General features: G+C 59.8%; 1 protein-coding gene across 1 annotated transcript in view; it reads left to right on the top strand.

The window, feature by feature from the left end:
- Positions 1 to 18,026, top strand: part of UMODL1 (uromodulin like 1) — a 60,966-nt gene that overhangs the window by 14,213 nt on the left and 28,727 nt on the right. Inside the window, 5 exon segments of the mRNA XM_039245456.1 lie at positions 2,258 to 2,402; positions 8,325 to 8,404; positions 10,740 to 10,994; positions 13,719 to 13,831; positions 15,207 to 15,426. Coding sequence (XP_039101387.1) covers positions 2,258 to 2,402; positions 8,325 to 8,404; positions 10,740 to 10,994; positions 13,719 to 13,831; positions 15,207 to 15,426 — 813 coding nt within the window.

Here is an 18,026-nt window from a genome sequence, read left to right as displayed (position 1 = left end):
GCCCGTGTCGTGCGCTCTGACACGGCCCTCGGTCAGAGATCACGGAAGGCACTGTCATGTGCGTCTAGGTCTGTGGCTCCAGGCCGTGAGGTCAGGCACAGAACAGACTCTGGGCCGTCCGTAGGGGGTCGGAGAGAAGCCCCTGGACGACAGTGTGGGGAGAGGCTAAGGGAGAGGGCTTGGTCTAGGCTGGACGCTCTCAGATGCTGAGACTGGGAGTCTCTGGAAATCTCATCTAGAGGGAGGGGAAGGCCAGCACCAAGAGAAGCCATGACTGGTGAAGAGCTAAAGTCACTCATCTGGCCGAGGGAGCGGGGGGTTCCGCGGGGGACTCTGTGGTCCGGGCATTTCCCGTCTGGCTTGGGGAGAATGTGAAGTGGCCTCGCTCTGTCCAACTTTGTCCTGGCTGCTCCAGGATCGAGGGAGGATCCTTGCCTGAGCTGCTGTTCCCAGGGACTGGCTGACGGAGGCCGGTGTCCTGAACGCCAGGAGCAGTGGCTCCATCCTGGCCCAGAAAACTGCCCATGTAGAAAGTTTATTCTTGGGTAGGAGATGGGGGCCCCATCATCCATGACCCTTTGGACTCGACACAGCTCCAAAGCGCCTCTCCCAGGCAGCAGCGGCCGCTGGGGTGCACATGGCCCTCTAGGGAGCTTGTCACGTGCCTGACACGTGGGCCACCTGCTTGGATGGAGGTGCCTGCCCCGTGGGCCCCGGGACTCTCCAAGACAGGGCTCCAGAAGCGACCCAGAGACCCCTCCCCAAGCTTCTTCAGCCCATGGGACACCTATCTGGAGGTTAAGGCAAGTGACGGGGGGTCATGGCTGTGACGAGTGTCCCCCGTATCCTGCTGGTCACTAGATGTCAGTGGGTGCTTGTTAGATGAACTCGATGCCTGCTCAGGAGGGAGCGGTGTTTGAATGTGGACGGCCCGCACCAGTGCGCCCGTCGCCCCAAGCCGCACCTTGTCTGCCCAGAAGCTAAGCCGCACGAATGGGGGTGAGCCTCTGGGCCCTCCCAGCTTGGGGGGGCATGGCAAAAGAAACTTTCCAGGGAGGGTCCGCAGGCCACAACACCTCTCCGGTCTTGCACAGGGGCTGTGGTGGGCTCACGCTCGGGGGAGGGGCAGTATTCTCTAGCGTTCCTGATCTCAGAGCCGGCCGGCTGCCCTTCGATTTAGTGAATGTCCGTTTATGTGCACTGACCTCGCTGGGTGTACGTGCGAATAGGCCCTGGCCTTTGCTTTCTGGAAACTCAGTAGAGAACATGCCAGATGCGAGCCGGGCATGGCACATAGAGAAGATGCCTGTGTAGCTTCTTGTTTAAATCGGGGCCCTTCCGAGTGCAGAGGACGTGATCGACACTTATATGGGCCCACAGCAGTGACCTGAACTGGCCCCGTAATTGCACAGTCAACCCAGGTGGTGCTAGTAAGCAAGTGCCTGGCTCTGGTCCAGGAGGGTCAGGGGGGTGACAGGTGCTGGGACCAGGGTGGGTGACAGGTGCTGCATTGGGTCAGGGGAGGTGACAGGTGCTGTGCTGGGTCAGGGGGGTGGCCAGTGCTGGGTTTTCTAGTAAGAAGTAGCTGTGGGTTGACAGCGCTGTGGAGTCGGTCAGCAGAGAGCTGGGATCCGGGTGGCAGAAGGCGGTGGGGAGAGGTGGGATCAAGGCACCCGTTGAGACAAGCACTTGAGGCTCATGGATTAATTCGATGGAGGGGAAGAAGGGGGATAAGGCAGCATCTGCTGTGCTGGCTAAACCACGAATGGGTGGGGGCCCCTGGGTGAGTCGGGAAAGGCCACGGTTCTTAGCATTGATGGTAGTAGTTTAAATTGAAATGGAGATGACATCGAGGGTCCATGCCAGGTGCTGACCGAGGTGGGTATTTGGTGCGGTAACCCCGAGGGGGCCACGCTGCACATGTAACCGGGGCATCAGCACCCAGATGGCACAATATGGGCATGGTTGGGAGAAGGGATGGGGACTTGGCTGAGGGACCCTGTTATTTTGGAGTCCGTGCTGGAGGAGGTGCTGACAAATAGCCAGGGTGAGGCAGGAAGCATGGCAGGAAAGAAGGATCCGTCCCTCCAGACGTGCACCACGAATACTTGGAGGAGGCGTGGCCTCTCAGGAGACGCCAAAGTGCATTCGTGTGCCGGTGGGGACAGACCCCAGTGCATTCTTGCAGCTTTGGGACCACTTCGAACCTTCCTTCTTAGGGGCCTGCCCTTGGCATGTCTTCTCCCACTCCCCACAGGGCCCCCCCAGCTGGGGACGATGGTCATCTGCAGCTACTCTGCTGTGTGGCTCGGGGTGGGGGCGGGGCACAAGGCCGGCAACCTGCTGGGCTGTCTGCAGGTGGCCAGGCGGCAGGTGCAGGTGCCCAGTGGGCAGCTGGGATGGTGAGTGGGAGACGAGCAGCTGGAACAGCCAGCTTGCATGGAGGGGGTGGTGGGGGTCAGGTCAACCTTCATTTATCCATCCATCCAATCATCCAACCATCCATCCATCCATCCATCCATCCATCATCCATCCGTCATCCATCCAACCATCCATCCATCCATCCATTCATCCATCCATCCATCCATCCATCCAACCAACCATCCAACCATCCATCCATCCATCCATCCATCCATCATCCATCCATCCATCATCCATCCATCCATCCACCCATCCATCCATCCAACCAACCATCCAACCAACCATCCATCCATCCATCCATCCATCCATCCATTCATCCATCCACCCATCCATCCACCCATCCATCCATCATCCATCCATCATCCATCCTTCCAACCATCCAACCATCCGTCCATCCGTCCGTCCATCCATCCGTCCATCCGTCCGTCCATCCGTCCATCCATCCGTCCGTCCATCCAACCATCCGTCCATCCATCCATCCATCCATCCATCCATCCATCATCCATCCTTCCAACCATCCAACCATCCGTCCATCCGTCCGTCCATCCATCCGTCCATCCGTCCGTCCATCTGTCCATCCATCTATCCGTCCGTCCGTCCGTCCGTCCATCCATCCATCCATCCATCCATCCATCCATTTCCATGGGCAACACTCTCTAATGAGTGCCTGCTCTGTGCCAGGTACTGTTCTAATGCGTCCTTCAGTGCCCAGGAGCCCTTGCTCCCTTGGCTCCCATTTCAGTGGGGAAGACGACACAGAGGTGGACAAATAAACACCAAAGGTGGGGAAGTGGTTAGGCCACCAAGACCAAGGAGAGCAATGGGTCAGGTGGGGTCTGGGGGGGCAGTCTCAGGGGCGGCAGCCTCTGGACAGCATGACCTTTGGGCAGAGACCAGAGTGCCGTTGGAAGTGGGCTGGGAAGGGAGGGTGTGTGGCTGACTGACAAACCCCAACGGTGTCGGCATCTTGATCCTGTGATTCTGTCCCTTACCTGGCAGAAAGGACTTTACAGACGGGGTGAGCTAAGGGCCTCGAGGCGGGGGGGATCTTGGATTGTTTATGGGGGCAGAGTCACCACTGGGTCCTCACAGAGGGGGGCAGAGCCGGGGAGAGGAGGCAGTCAGGGGGCTCCCTGTGAGGAGCACAGCCCTGCCCACACCTGCGTCGTAGACTTCCGACCTCGGAGCCGAACGAGTGGGCCTCTCTTGCTGTAGCACTGCTGTTGTGCTCGCTCATTACAGCGGCCCCAGGAAGCCCTGACACGGGGAGAGGCTGGGCCCCAGCGCAGGTGCGCGCACGGCAGAGTCCAGGAACGTGGAGGCCGTGGGGATGGAGCGCGGCGGAGGGGTGGGGGACGAGGGGGCGGGACCTTGTACAAGGTGGTAAGGCCACGGAGAATCTTCATTCTCCTGGAAACTTGTAGACAAGTATCAGCACAAAGAGGAGTGTGATGAAATCCGCTGCTTCCCCTGGGGACCCCCTCTGCTCCCTCTGTCCCGCTCGGCTGCCCACCCCCTGCCCCATTATTCAGAACCCTCTTCACCATGTCGCTTCATCTGTCAGTGTTCCAGGATGTATCTCTAGGGCATGAGGGCAAGAGATTGTTTTAAATTTTTTAAAACGTTCATTTATTTTTGAGGGACACAGAGACACAGAGCATGAGCAGGGGAGGGGCAGAGAGAGAGGGAGACACAGAATCCGAAGCAGCTCCAGGCTCGGAGCTGTCAGTGCAGAGCCTGACGTGGGGCTCGAACCCACAAAGTGTGAGATCATGACCTGAGCTGAAGTTAGATGCTTAACTGACTGAGCCACCCAGGCGTCCCTATTTACTTATTTTAACATTTATTCATTTTTGAGAGACAGAGACAGAGCATGAGGAGAGCACAAGCAGGGGAGGGGCAGAGAGAGGGGGAGACACAGAATATGAAGCAGCTCCAGGCTCCCAGCTGTCAGCACAGAGCCTGACGTGGGGCTCGAACCCACAAACTGTGAGATCATGACCTGAGCCGAAGTCGGACACTTAACTGACAGAGCCCCCCGGCGCCCCTATGCCCTTTCCCCTTTAAAGGGACATCACAGTGGGGTCCCTCCCTCTGCTCATAATAATGACAGGGCCAAGAGCTGCTTCTCACTGTAATAAGCGCTTTATGGTCTCACCTCGTGAACCCTTAGAGCGCCCCCAGGAGGCACCTGGCCCTCTTGCGCTCACTTCCAGAAGAGAAAGTCCAGGTAAGGGAAGGTGATGATTGGTAGGAGGTCCCAGAGCTGGTTCTCACAGACAACCCAGCCCCGTCCATCACCCGGGGCGACCTTCCCTCGCGGCGCTCTGGCTGGAGGGCACAGCTCTGATTTTGGATTTCTGGCTGGAGGGCTCTGCTCCCGACCCAGAGCCACCACGGGGCATCGTCCGGGGACCGCAGCGACACGGCCTGCGTGGCCCAGTGGCCGTGCCCTGTGTGGAGGGTCAGGGGGTGACTAGCATTCTAGGTGGTGGGACTTTTCTCTGCTGATGCAGCGCCTCACTGGGGTGATGATTGAAAGTCCTTGTTTACTGACTCCTCCCGCTCTGCTGTGAGTGAGGGGCGGAGGCTGTGAGCCACCGCGGGGAGGGGGCAGCCCCCAGCAGCCCTTGAGCAGCAGGAGGCGCACAGGCCTCTCCACTGGAACCTTCCACCTGGCGTCAGGTGAAGGTCCGTGGGGCGAGGAGGCTGTCTCCTGGTCACCGCCAATGCGTCCCTGCACTTGGCAAACAGTAGGCACTCAACACAAATTTATTACGAGCGGTGACCATGCCTAGGGTTCCTGGATGTCAAAAAATGCACCTTCCAGCCTCACTTCTGGCAGCAAAACGCTCCCCCGCCGTGCCCCCTGACTTTGGGGTCTGATTCGGCATCAGCACCTCCCTCCACGTGCAAGTGTGCCTGCAAAGCCCTGCACAGAGCCTCCCGCGACCATCCTCTGTCTCCGGGGGAGAACCCCGTGCCCCAGCGAGCATAGACGGGTGGAGTACGGGCACTGAAAATCCTTTGGCCGTAACCCGAGAAGACCGCGGACTCTGTTTACCCGCAGGGATCTTGCCAGCGAAGCTCTGCCACGCTGCTCAACACCATGAGTGACAAGGTTCCCTCGAGATCGGGGCCGCTGGAGAGCGAAACCTAAGTAGGGAAAACTGCACCGCCCTGACCTCCCTTCTCACGGTGGGGGTGGGGGGCGGGGAATGCACACGGCGCTTCCAGATCAGAAACGCAGAGTGAGCCCAGCGGCGCGTTGCTAAGAGAAGCAGCATGTGTTTTCCATTTGGAAGCTAACACACATGAGCAATCTTCTGGAAAGGTTTGGAGGCAGAGACCCATGGAAAATACAGCACGAATCTCAGATGCTGTTCCTGTGACGTTAGTCATCCAGTTAATGATGCTCTGGGCAGCCGGATTCCTGCACCAAACAACAGCCATCAGAAGGAACCTCGCGGTTCCCCACTTGACATTCCAGGAACACGGTCTGTTTTCAGAACCAGGTGGAACTGTGTTCAGGGTCACCCTAACCCCCTCCGACACGGTCTCCTTCCCAGCCGGCGCCTAACGGCTGTTTGGCTCCATAAAGAAACAACTCGAGAACCTGCGGCTTGGCCAGGGCCGGGCTGCCGGCTGGAGAGGCGGCCAGGGCTGGCGGGAAGCAGCCATTCAGGTTCACGGATGCCAACGCTCCTCATCGGCAGGCAGGCTTCCGACAGCTGGGCGCTCAGAACCTCGGCGGAGTCCTCAGCATTTCTACCTTTACAAGGGTCAGGGGTCAAGTTGGCAGGCAGGAGGGGAAAGGGGAACAGAGGCTGACCCGGGAGGTCAGGGACAGGGGGCGTTCCCGGCAGCACCCGATCTGCTTCTCCAGAGATGGGTCAAGGTTGCCCAGAGGAAACGAACTTCCAGACCCAGGGACGCAGGGACTTCGAGACTAATGTCGGGTCCCGGATCTGGCTCACGGCTACAGGATGGGGGAGACCTCAGGGCAGCGGTTCCCTCGGATCGTGCAGAGTTAAGAAGCGGGCATTGTTTTCTAGGGCCACATTTTCAGAGGGACATTGGACAGCCTAGGACAGAGGTGAGGTGTCCTGCTAATGAAAGACAAGAATCCGAATCATTGGGAAGACAGAGGAAAGAGGTGGAAGGACCTTTTCCGTTTAAAATGGCTCCTGGTCTGTCCCATGGAGGTGGGATTAACCTTCGAGCGTGAGAGGTGCAGCAGCGCATGTAAGAAGCTTCCCCCACGCGGGCCTGCCCAGCCGGGAGCTGCCTGGAAAGCAGCTGAAGAAGGGCCCACCCCCTGGGTGGCCGTGACAAAGCGCCACTGGCTAGGTGCCCAAAATCACAGCCTGTGACCCTCTCGCCGATGTGGAGGGCAGGAGTCCGGAATCCGAATCAGCCAGCCCAGGTGAGGGCGTCGGCAGGTGCCTCTCCGGAGGCCCCGGGAGGATCCATGCCGTGACTCTCCCGCTCTGCAGTGGCTCCCCGAGTTCCGTGGCTTGTGGGCACATCATTCCCATCTCTGAGGCCATGTCTTCGGTCTCCCTGTGCTCACTCCTCGTGTGGGCGTGTGTGTATGCGCGTGTGCATGCGTGTGTGTGCGTGTGCGTGTATGCACGTGTGTGTGCGTGTGTGTGTGTGCGTGTGCGCAATCTCCTTCTGATGCTCTCATGTAAGGACTCGGGAAAGCATTTGGCATCAGCCCCTCTAATCCCCCATAATCTTGTCTCCAGATCCTCCACCTGATCTCACCTGCAAAGACCCTTTTCTCTCTCTCTCTCTTTTTTTAAATTTTTTATTGTTTTATTTCTGAGAGACAGAGAGAGACAGCGTGAGCAGGGGAGGGTCAGAGAGAGAGGGAGTCACAGAATCTGAAACAGGCTCCAGGCTCCGAGCTGTCAGCACAGAGCCTGGCGCGGGGCTCGAACCCACAAACCGAGTGATCATGACCTGAGCCGAAGTCGGATGCTTAACTGACTGAGCCCCCCAGTCGGCCCTGCAAAGACCCTTTTCTCAAAGAAGGTAGCATTTCTAGGTGCCGGGCATTAGGACCGGCTGTCTTCGAAGGTCACTGCGGTAAGCCACCCAGCTGGGATGGACAGCAAGTGACCTTTGTCTTTACTTGTTGGACAGCTTTGCCCTTTACTGGCTACTTGACCTTCCCAGGCCTCAGTTTTGTCCTCTGTAACATGGGTCCCTAGTAGAGCCATCGGGTAGTGTCGTTGGGAGAACTGAATGGAAAACCGCCTGGTTGCACACGGCACTCGGCAAATGCGGGCCCTCCCGGCTTCACTGACGGCCGCGTGGCGCACGACCGATGCCATGGGAGGGGGCTCAGGGCGCGCTGTGAGCGCCCCCGCGGCCCCGAGGCCCTGCCGCCGCTGCAGCGCAGGCCACGCTGGCTGGGGCGTTGGGGTGGCGTGTCTGGCGTGGGAACTCAGCGTCGTTTCCATCAGTGTCTGTGGAGAAGCCGAGTGCGCAGCGACGCTCGATAAACGTCGAACCGCACGAAGTTACCGCGGTGGTTGGTCAAAAAGGGGTGAATGTGGACACGTGCAAATAGTTCCGCGTGTTCGAGTGCGGAAAGAGCCACACACATGCTCGCGGCAGCGTTCATTACCCTCGCGGGGAGCCCCCCAGGCCCCCAGACTCTCTCTGCTGCAGGAGCGCTGGGCTCATAGCAGCTCAGAAGGTTTCACACGTGTTCAAAACAGCTGGGTCTGCAGCGCCTTGCCCCGGGGACCTAGGGACCCGCTGGAGTCCTCACCGAAGCGTGGCTGCGTCTCTGGCCGGCCCGGCGCCCTTCCGGACTCTTCCTGAGCCCCATTCATCAGGCGCCACTTCACAGACATAGGGGCAGCCCTTTTCGTTTTAATTCCTTTCAGTGTAGAGGTCTGTCTACACAGGGTGCCTGAGTGGCTAAACACCTGGACGGGGACCGGCCACTCGCTGCCCTGCATCAGGGGTGAGTCCCAAGGGCACCGAGGAGAGGGGGTCACAGCCTCGGGAGCGGCCGGGCGCTCCTGCTCAAACCCTCGGCCTCGGCCTCAGCCCCGCTTCACGGGGGTTTCGTGGTCGCCCACACTGAAGAAAGCGCGTGGCACTGCGTGGCCTGCCTGCGTGGAAACACCCGTGCCCTGAGCAGAGTTTTGGAGAAGACGTGGTGGCCCTTCCTCGCCTCCCCCACGACCCCTTTGTTGCCGAGGTGCACACTGAGCGGCCGCGCTTGTTGGGAGGTTGGGCTGGGGCGTCTTTTTGATCTCAGGGTTGCAGTGACAGGGAGGTGGGGGTGAGGCCCACAGTCTCAGGCCCCAAGGCCTGGCCGCCCCTCGGCCAAAGCACGTCTTCCTTTTCTTGCCACAAAAGAAGCATCAGAAAGGATGAATAACCGCGTCCCCGTCCGTTCGTGAGAAAACACACAGAAAAGGACGCGACAGTTCAGTGAAGAAGACAGAAGCGTCTTCTTCAAGGTACACGCCACCTCCCACGCGCGCGGAGCTGGCAGGAAACAGTGAGCAGTGAGATGGGCGCCGATCGTTACAAGAAGGGCAGGGAGGAAGGGCTGGGCTCGACCGGTGTGAGCGTCCAGTGGTCCAGGGGTTTAGATCCACCTGCTCGGGGGTCCGGTGGGGGCTCGGTGGCGAAGCACACTCACACGGGGTCTGTGACTCGATGACATGGCAAGGCTGAGTGAAGGACGAGAGTGGGGTACGACACTTGATTCTGAGCCTCCTGGAAGCCAAGGCAAAAAGAGAAACGGGCTGAATTGTGCCAGCTTTTGTTTTTGATGGAGAGGAAGCACACGCACTTGTCCAGAAAGACGGAACGTTGTCACACTACTAGAAAGCACGTGTCCTAGGAATCCTTATGTGAAGGGCTTTGGGGGAACTTCAGACACTTTGTGATTATTTTTTCTTTACTTTGGGCTTTCAGAAGATTTTTAAAAAAACTTCATGGCTTGTTTTTTATAGAACTCGGACTCTGATGTAAAACTTAAGGAGGCTAGACTAAGGGCCACGTACTTTTTATAGAATTCCTGTTTCCCAAAGAGAGACCGACTTCTCTGTAGGTCTGTTAACTGGCTGTTACGTTAGTGTATTGTTCCCTGAAGCAGGGATTTCGACAGGGACACATGAGGAGCCCAGCCTGACTGACTCCTGACTCTGGCTTCCCTCCGAGCCGTCGCTTCAGAGCGATGAGCGAGCCCAGCGGAAGTCCTCAGGCCGATGACCACATGCGAGTGAGTCAGGACATGCGGGCCCTTTGAGCGGGGGTCAGACAGCACTTATAAAAGCAGCACAGCGACAGCAGGCCCCGTGCTCGTCGGCGCAGGCAGCCGGAGTAAAGCACCACAGCCCGGGCGGCCTAAACGACAGACACCCATTCCCTCCCAACCCCGGGGGCTGAAGTCCCCGATCCAGGTGCGGACAGCACTGGCACCTCCTGTGGCCTCTCTCCCAGGCGTGTAGACGCCGTCACCCCCCGCCCGCCCCCCCCCGTGTCCTCACGGTGCATGTCTGTGTCCTGACCTCTCTCATCTGAACACCGTTCAGATCGGAGCACGGCCACACTAGTGGCCTCAGTTTACCTTAATTACCTCTGTAAAGACCCGATCTCTGAATACGGTCACATTCGGAGGTGTCGGGGGTTAGGACTCGGGCAGATGACTTTGGGGAGAACTCAGCGCATCCTCTGACGCGCCATCGTGGCCACAGTACGAGCACGTGGGTTGTTTCCGTGCCTCGGCCCTTGTGAATGACGCTGCAATGACCGTGAGGGTGCAGGCGTCTTCTCAAGAGTGTGGTTTCGTTTGCTTTGGACACACGCCCGGAAGCGGGCTCGCCGGGGCACTTCTCGAGGGGCCTCCGTCCTGTTTCCACGGGGGGGCACCCACTGCCCCCAGCAGGGCACGTGCCCGTGGGCCGGCGGGCTCTCTCCCGTCCTTCCGGTACTAGACATGCCGGCCGGCGCGGGGTGGCATCCCTGACGGTCAGTGATGGTGAGCACCTTCCCGTGGGTGCGTGGCCGTCTGCACGTCTGCCTTCGAGACCCTCTGCCCATATTTTCACTGGATCGTGTGGGTGTTTGGCTACCGAGTTGCACGAGTTCTCTATGCACTTTGGAGACTCGCCCCTCCTCAGACACGCGGCTTGTGGATGTTTCCTCCCGTCCTGCGGGCTGACGGCTCCCGTTGCTGCGCAGGAGCGTGTGATCTTAGTCTGACAGAGTCCCACTGGGGTTTTCGCCTTCGTCGCTCTGCTCTGACGTTTCCGGCTCTTCCTCGCCCCCTTCCCCCACAGACTGCCCCCCCATCCGGGATCTCGTGGCCCTTAATGTCACCAGCAGCAGCTTCTGGGTGTCTTGGCGTTTGGAGTCTCCCTGGCCCCGCACTTTCCGCGTGCAGGTTTACAAGGCGGAGGAGCTCGTCCGGAGCGCCAGGACCGCGGAGAGGAGCCTGGAGGTGGCGGGCCTGGAGGCCGGAGCGCTGTACGCGGTGCGGACCAGCTACCAGGCGTGCGGGGCCAGCGTCACGGCCACGCTGGCTGTCAGGACCGGTAAGGGCACGCAGCGCTACGCCTGTTACCTGTGGTCTCCCCTCGCGCCCCTACGCCCCATCTTGTCGGCGGGGCTCACTCTCACACCTGGAGGGATGAGGTCCATGGGGAGCCCCTCCTTCTGGTTTGAAGGACTCAGAAAGCAGTCAGAGTGGGGGGGCATGTAATGCAGCAGAAAGGGTAGCAATTTGCATGCGCCGAAAGACCTTTCCCTGCACCGAATTCTCAGGGCTGAGTCTGTGCGACTCCCCCAAACCACAGCTGATGTCCCCTGAAACCCTCATGGCGCTGCCTCATTTCCCACGTGATGCCCCCGAAAAGCTACTGTGGTGCCCTCTACACGGGAGCCCATTAGATGGGAGTGGTCCACACGGGAGCCCCTACACGGAGCCCCGACGCGGGAGCCTGCTCCATGGGAGCCACAAAGAGGCTTTCTTCCAGCTGAACAAACACGTTCTAGGTGTGAGCTGGGGATTCAGTTCCAACAGGGAGCTGGTGTAGCCCGGGGGGCTCTGCAGGTGGTTGACCTTGCCCCACCCCGTGACTCGATCTCCCCTCAGCCTGGCCCGGCGGTCCCTGGGTGGGGCGGGCCCCCCTCACGTCCAGTATCGGTGGTGGGAGCTGTCTCCTAGGCGGCCACTGGATGTGGAGGTGGGGACGGTAAAGCTCCCTGACACGGAAATCGCTGCCTACAACACCCTGGGGTGGCGGTGGGGGGTCTGTCCCATGTGGGGCTTAGCGCCGGTGACTGTGGTGGTGGACGAATGAGGGATGGAAGGAGCAGACCTCTGATGACATGGGCCTCCACCCTTTGTGAGCCGATTTGGGGCTGGCCCTTGCTAAGTTGTCGTAGCTCATAGAATCGGCACCCAGAGACCCCCCCCTGCCCCCCCGAGCCGCAGCCACAAAAAATGCAAACTTCTGTGCACAAGGCTTCCAATGCCGGAGCCAGGGCCAGCCCACCGTTTTGTCTTATTTTCCACATGCTGCAGGGGTAAGTGCAGGGAGGACTCTGCCCCCGAGGGCCCCCCGGGGTGAGGGCAGGACCCCAGCCCTTCCCATCCCCCCCCCCGCCCCCGTCACTGCTGTCCTTTGCCCTCTGCTTCCTCCCCAACTCCCCTCAGACCAGGCAAGTCATGGAGCAAATCTGTCTCTAGCAGGATGGGCACTGGGAACTTGCCTACCCCCGCCTTCAGGAAAGTTCCAGGGGGCATCTGGGGGGCTTGGTCAGTGGAGCGTCTGACTCTGATTTCAGGATGATCAGGACCATGGGATCAAGCCCAGAGTTGGGCTCTGTGTTGAGTGTGGAGCCTGCTTGAGATTCTTTCTCTCTCCCTCTGCCCTTCCCCCACTCTTGAGCAAGTGTTCCCCCCCCAAAAATGATAAAAAAGAAAAGTTCGGAAAGTTTCCTAAATTGTCAGCTATTGTTTCCCCAGCCTTGATTTTCTTTCCTTCACTGCATTGTAAAATGCCTTTTCTGTGCAGAGCACTCTTTTTATTTATTTATTTTTTTGAGAGACACCGTGCACCTGCATGTGCATATGAGAGAGAGAGAGAGAGAGAGACAGAGAGAGAGAGAGAGAATCCCAAGCAGGTTCCATGCTCAGTGCAGAGCCTGATGCAGGACTTGATCCCACAACTGTGAGATCATGACCTGGGCTGAAACCAAGAGTCGGAGGCTTAACTGACGGAGTCACCGAGCTGCCCCCAAAATGCTCTTTTAAACCTGATTCACGTTAAAGGCTCTATCTCATTCACGTGGCCACATTGGGAGCCAGCCGTGCTGGGAGGTGGAGGGCACTGTTGTGGCAGTGCATACAGAGCCTCCCAGAGAATCCAGGCTCCCCGGGCACAGGAGGGCACTGACCTTCCAGGAGGCTCTGCAGCGTGCCCGGGGTCGAGGCTGATGTCACAGGGACCCCTGTTTCCTCTGAAGATGGGCGAAGGTCCTGAGTGGCCCGGCACGCACAGCTGGTGACATTTCTGGGGCCCTCGCGGTGCGTGCATGCAGCAGTGGGGACCCGCCCCTGGGCCCCGGGCTCGCGGGCTGGGCGAGAGCGGCTGCCAGGCTGGCCGAGAAGCGGCGCCGCCGCAGGGGCTGCCGTGGACGTCGGTTGCATCCTCGGTAATGGAAGAGGCGAGCGGCACCCCAGCCGGTCTTACTTTCCCAGATTTTCTTGTGCCCAAAGAAAAGGCTACGTCCCTTGCCGGGTGACCGTCCCTACTGCTTTGCCTGCGGCAGAGTGTGCTTTTAGGTGGGAATTCGGGGCACAGACCTGGGAAGTCCTGGGTGGACGGGGCCCGTGGGGCATGTCAGTGCTGGGACCCCGGGTGGGGTCCGGCTGAGGACCTGGCTGGCTGGCTGTGCGTGTGTGAACCGGGTGGGAAAGGGGTGCCATGCAGGGTGCGGGATGGCTGCAGGGACCTTCAGAGCCCACGTGCGCCGGCTGAGGGCGGCTCCTGCTGGCGTGGGCTGCCTGTCACATCGCTGCTGTCCTGGCCGTCCCTGTCCTGGTGTAGAAGTGTGTGTGTGTGTGTGTGTGTGTGTGTGTGCACGCGAGCGCACAGAGGTTAACCATCCTCACATCGTGTCCCCAACGCGGCTCCCCAATCCAGGCTGTTTCCATCTGTCACCCAACAAACATCCCCTCAAAGGAAGAGGCTTTCCGGGAGACAGTGACAGCAAAGTTCGCGACTTGCGCTCACCGTGTCACTGCTTTGCAGATGCCTGGCTGTTCCAAGTCACCGTCAGGGTCCTGAACCGCAACGTGACGCACGGGCTTCTCGACCGCAGCAGCGCCGAGTTCCAGGACTTTTCCCGACAACTGCTCCGCGAGGTAAAGCCAAAGAGCCCAGGCGGTGCTCCGTGGGGGCATCCATCCCGACTCCCGCGTGCGCCCGCCCCGACGCGGAGCCCCCTCTCTGCAACAAGGGCACGCTGCCCCAGCCCAGTCCCGCGGAAATTATCCACATGCCCCCACGTCCGTGGCCAAGTAGTCTCTGAAGCCCATGCTTGGATCCAGTGGGCTCTATTGCTTCCTGGTGCAGTTGGCTTTTCTGTGGAACCTTCCATCCGGCAGACCTGGGCGCCTGTCTCCTACTTCGGGGCAGCTTCATTTGGGAGGACTGAGGCAGGGGTGCCTGCACCCGCCCCCCCCCCCCCAGGGCTAACCAGAGACATCAGCCCGCAGCCCACGAGAGCCAGGCCAGTGGTGACCCAATTGGAGAGCAAAAGAACTGTCCGTGGGCTAAGATTTTCCCTTTCCTGCTAACTGGTGACTTAGCCTGTTCTGTTGGGCGGGGCTGGTCCAGGTGTGGGGGTCACAGCACAGGAGGCAGCGTGAGCCTCGGGCTGCTGCCCGGTCCCTCCGGCCTCTGGGGGGACGCACACAGCCGACCGTGTCACAGCTGAGTAGCCCCGAGCTTAGGGAAACTGAGTCTCGTAAGGGGCCGAGTGCAGATCTGCCTAAACATTGCTCTAGAGAGAGAGAGAGACTATCTCTACAGGATCAGACAAGAGCAAGTCTGCCCTTTGTTGTGGGGGGGGCGCTGTCCCCTCCTGGGGTGTCCATCCTACACCCCCATCTTGGAAAGAGACTCTGGAGCCAAAGGCAAAGAGAGCTTTTGCTCGCAGGATGTGTAGACATGGACGGACTGAGGAGGGCGTCCCTCCACATTCACCTGCCTGGAAGCTCTCGCGCGTGCGCGGGCACCGTTGGGGGGTCGGGCAAGGCTGCGGCTCCCTCGCTCGGCCCGCTGGCCCGCACGCCCGGTTGCCTGTGTTTCCCAGTGGACACAGCCAGTGAGGGGGGGGGCCTCTCCAACAGCCGCGGGCCCGCCCCTCCGGGGTCCTTCCTGCCAGTCAGTCTATCCGTCCCCTGCCAGGATCTGTGTGTCTCTCACACACTTTACCCGTACACCCATTTTCCGGTGTGCACGCAGAGTGGATTGTACATCTCATGTTGCGTGATGGGGACCCCGATTGTAAGTGTTTGTCAGGAATCCGCACAAGGCTGACCGGGCTGTCCCTGGGGAGGCCCCACTGGGGTGCCGTAGGCTGGGGTGCCTCTGCTTTGCCCCAAGAGGCTGGTTTCTGGGCACCTCCTCTTGGTCACAAAGGGGACACATGGATTCTGTTCACCATCCATCAGTCTCCCGGGCCCGGATCGATGGTCCTGGCGACTAATGGAAGCTTCTGCTCTTCTCTGCTAGGTTGAAAACTCCTTCCCCCCGGCCGTCTCCGACCTGAACAGGAGAGGGAAGCTGAGTATGCAGATGGTGTCTCTTCAGGCCGGGAGTGTGGTGGTGACGCTCAGGCTGACCGTGCGGGACCCCGAGTCCCCAGTGGGCGTGTCCACGCTGGCCCCCATGCTTCCGCGTCTGCTGGCCAGCACTGTCTTCCAGATCGATCCGCAGGGGACGTTCGTGCAAGGTGAGTTCTTCACGCCCAAGCCTGCGGCCGGGACACCTCAGAGCCCTGGCCATCTGCAAGGTCAGTCGGACACATGACATTGGAATCCGTATTCTGAGTTCCTCCCCGGGACCGGGGAGCCCACCTGGGTCTCACGTCTCCTTACTCCAGGTGGGACGGGGACCCCAGAGCCCAGGGAGCTCACTCCCAGAGATAGCCCGGAACACAGGATGGGTCTGGGCCGGAGGAGCCTCCAGGGGAAGGGCACTGGGGGCTGACTGTGTGTCAGGGCCCAGCACCAACATGGCTGTTTCATTGGCCCAAACGCAAAGTAATGTTATTTGATGTTGCCTTGAGGCAGGAAGTCACAGATCAGAGAGAGAGGGGGTGAGGGGGCAGGGAGGGGAGAGACAGAGTCAGAAATAGGAGTACAATGGAAAGATCCTAAGTGTCCATCAACGGATGAATGGATCAAGAAGATGTGGTTTCTCTATACCATGGAATCCTACATGGCAATGAGAAAGAATGAAATCTGGCCACGTGTAGCAACATGGATGGACGTTGAGGGTGTTATGCTAAGCGACATAAGTCAGGCAGAGAAAGACAGATACCATGTTTTCACTTATAAGTGGATCAGGAGTAACTTAACTGAGGATCATGGGGGAGAAGAAGGGGAAAAATAGTTGGGGAGAGGGAGGGAGGCAAACCATGAGAGACTCTTGAATGTTGAGAACAAACTGAGGGAAGATGGGGGTGGGAGGGAGGGGAAGGGGGTGATGGGCATGGAGGGGGGCACTTGTGGGGATGAGCACTGGGTGTTGTGTGGAAACCAACTTGACAATAAACTATTTGTAAAAAAAAAAAAAAGCAATAGGGTTACAGATGAGAGAGACAGACAGAGATATAGAGATACAGAAACAGAGATATAGACATAGAGACAGAGACAGAGACATAGGTAGAGACAGAGACATGAAGAGACACCGAAAGACAGAAATAGAGAGACAGAGACAGAGAGGCAGAGAGAGCAAGCTGACAGGTGAGGAAGGTCTGGCCCTTCAAGCCCAGGGACGAGGTTCCCTGCAGGAAGGGCGTCTCCGGCCCGTGTCAGGGAGCCTGTCTGGGGCTCCGTCCGTGGAACGGGCGTCTGAGAATGCGCTCTGTCCTTCCTCTGAGCTCAGTGGCATCTGGCTTGCTGTCCAACCTCCCCCTACCCGAGGATGCAGGGAAGGCATGGGACGGTCACATCTAAGGTCACACCCGGAAGGCACTTGCCTGCGCAGCCTGGGGTGGGCTGTCACTCACCCCTCAGGGACGGAGGCGGCTGGCGGGCCTCACCTGGGCTCCGGGGGTGGGGCTGGGTGGGAGGGGAGCGCCCTGCGGGTGGGCCTCAGCCTGCACCCTCGGGCCCTCCCTGAGACCGGATCTGAGCCAGCCCTCCTGTGCCAGCCCTGTCCTGTGCACCAGGCGTCAGGCAATCCCAGAGCTTTACCCGCGTGCTGAATGCTGGGCCTCAAAGATAGGCCCACCCAGAACTTTAGTTGTCGTCTGGAAGAAGGATATTTGCAGATAAAATCAAGGTAAGGATCCGAGACTGTCCTGGATCAGGGGAGGCCCTAAATGAGAAGACACAGAAGAGGAGAGATCCAGAGACACGGTGTGTTTGGGGGGGAGGCCACGCAGAGGTGGAGGCAGAGGCTGGAGCCAAGGAGAGTGTGGAGCCCCAGAACCGGGAAGAGGCAGAGAGGACCCTCCCCCGGAGCCCCAGGGACGGAGGCCCTGCCCCACCCTGATCCTGGACTTCGGCCTCTGAGAGTGACCGAGAATGGACTGTGTAGCCTCCAGCCTGTCGAACTGGGATCCCTAAGGGCAGCCTCAGGCTGTAGAGGAGAGACAGGCGCCCCCATTGCCATCTCAGCAGGTCTCATTAAGGGTCTGCCCCTCAGCTTTCCTGAACGGACAATAGGCTGTTTGCTTAACCCTGGGCCCTGGGCGGTGGCTGTGGGGGCTTCCTGCTTCCGCCCAGCCACGAGGAGGCCTCTGCTGCTTATGGGGGGGGCACCCAGGGGTGCAGGGCCCTCTCACCCAGTGACCGCTGGCTTCTCTCAGGAGAGCCTGCAGGCAGCCCGCACTAGGGGAGGCAGTCCCGCGGTGGGGGGGGGGGAACGGAAGCGCATTCACTGCCACTGCACACAATGCCAGCAAACCAGCCACAGCGCAGCGAGCCCCTGTCCCCACAGCCCACACAGAGCTGTTTCCGCGGGTGTCCTCAGGTCACTCCTGCACGATGCGGGGGGGGGGGTCTCGCCCACCCGAGTCCATGTGTCCCCACGCACAGTGTGGGGGGTCACATTGTCCTGACCCCAGCTCCTCCCTGACGCCCATCTGTTGGGGGGCGGGGGTCACTGGGTGGCCATGTGTCCTTGGTTCCCCTCCAGGAGGGCATGCTCCTCGCCCCGTGTTCCTACGAGCCGCGCCGCCCAGGGGCCTGCTGCCCTGGTCCAAGGTGCCGGGCTGGAGAGGCGGGACCTGGGGGCCTGGCGGCCTGTTCCTGGGCCTCTCCCACCCATTCCTGGGGGTCAGCCCAGGGGGCCACAGCTCCGCAAGGGGTCGTCCCCTCCTCT

Source organism: Hyaena hyaena, unplaced genomic scaffold, assembly GCF_003009895.1.
Source record: "Hyaena hyaena isolate Hyena2069 unplaced genomic scaffold, ASM300989v1 scaffold_254, whole genome shotgun sequence".
In the NCBI taxonomy this organism is placed as follows: Eukaryota; Metazoa; Chordata; class Mammalia; order Carnivora; family Hyaenidae; genus Hyaena; species Hyaena hyaena.
The sequence above is the reverse complement of the archived record's forward strand: the minus strand, read 5'-3'. Positions and strand labels throughout refer to the sequence as shown.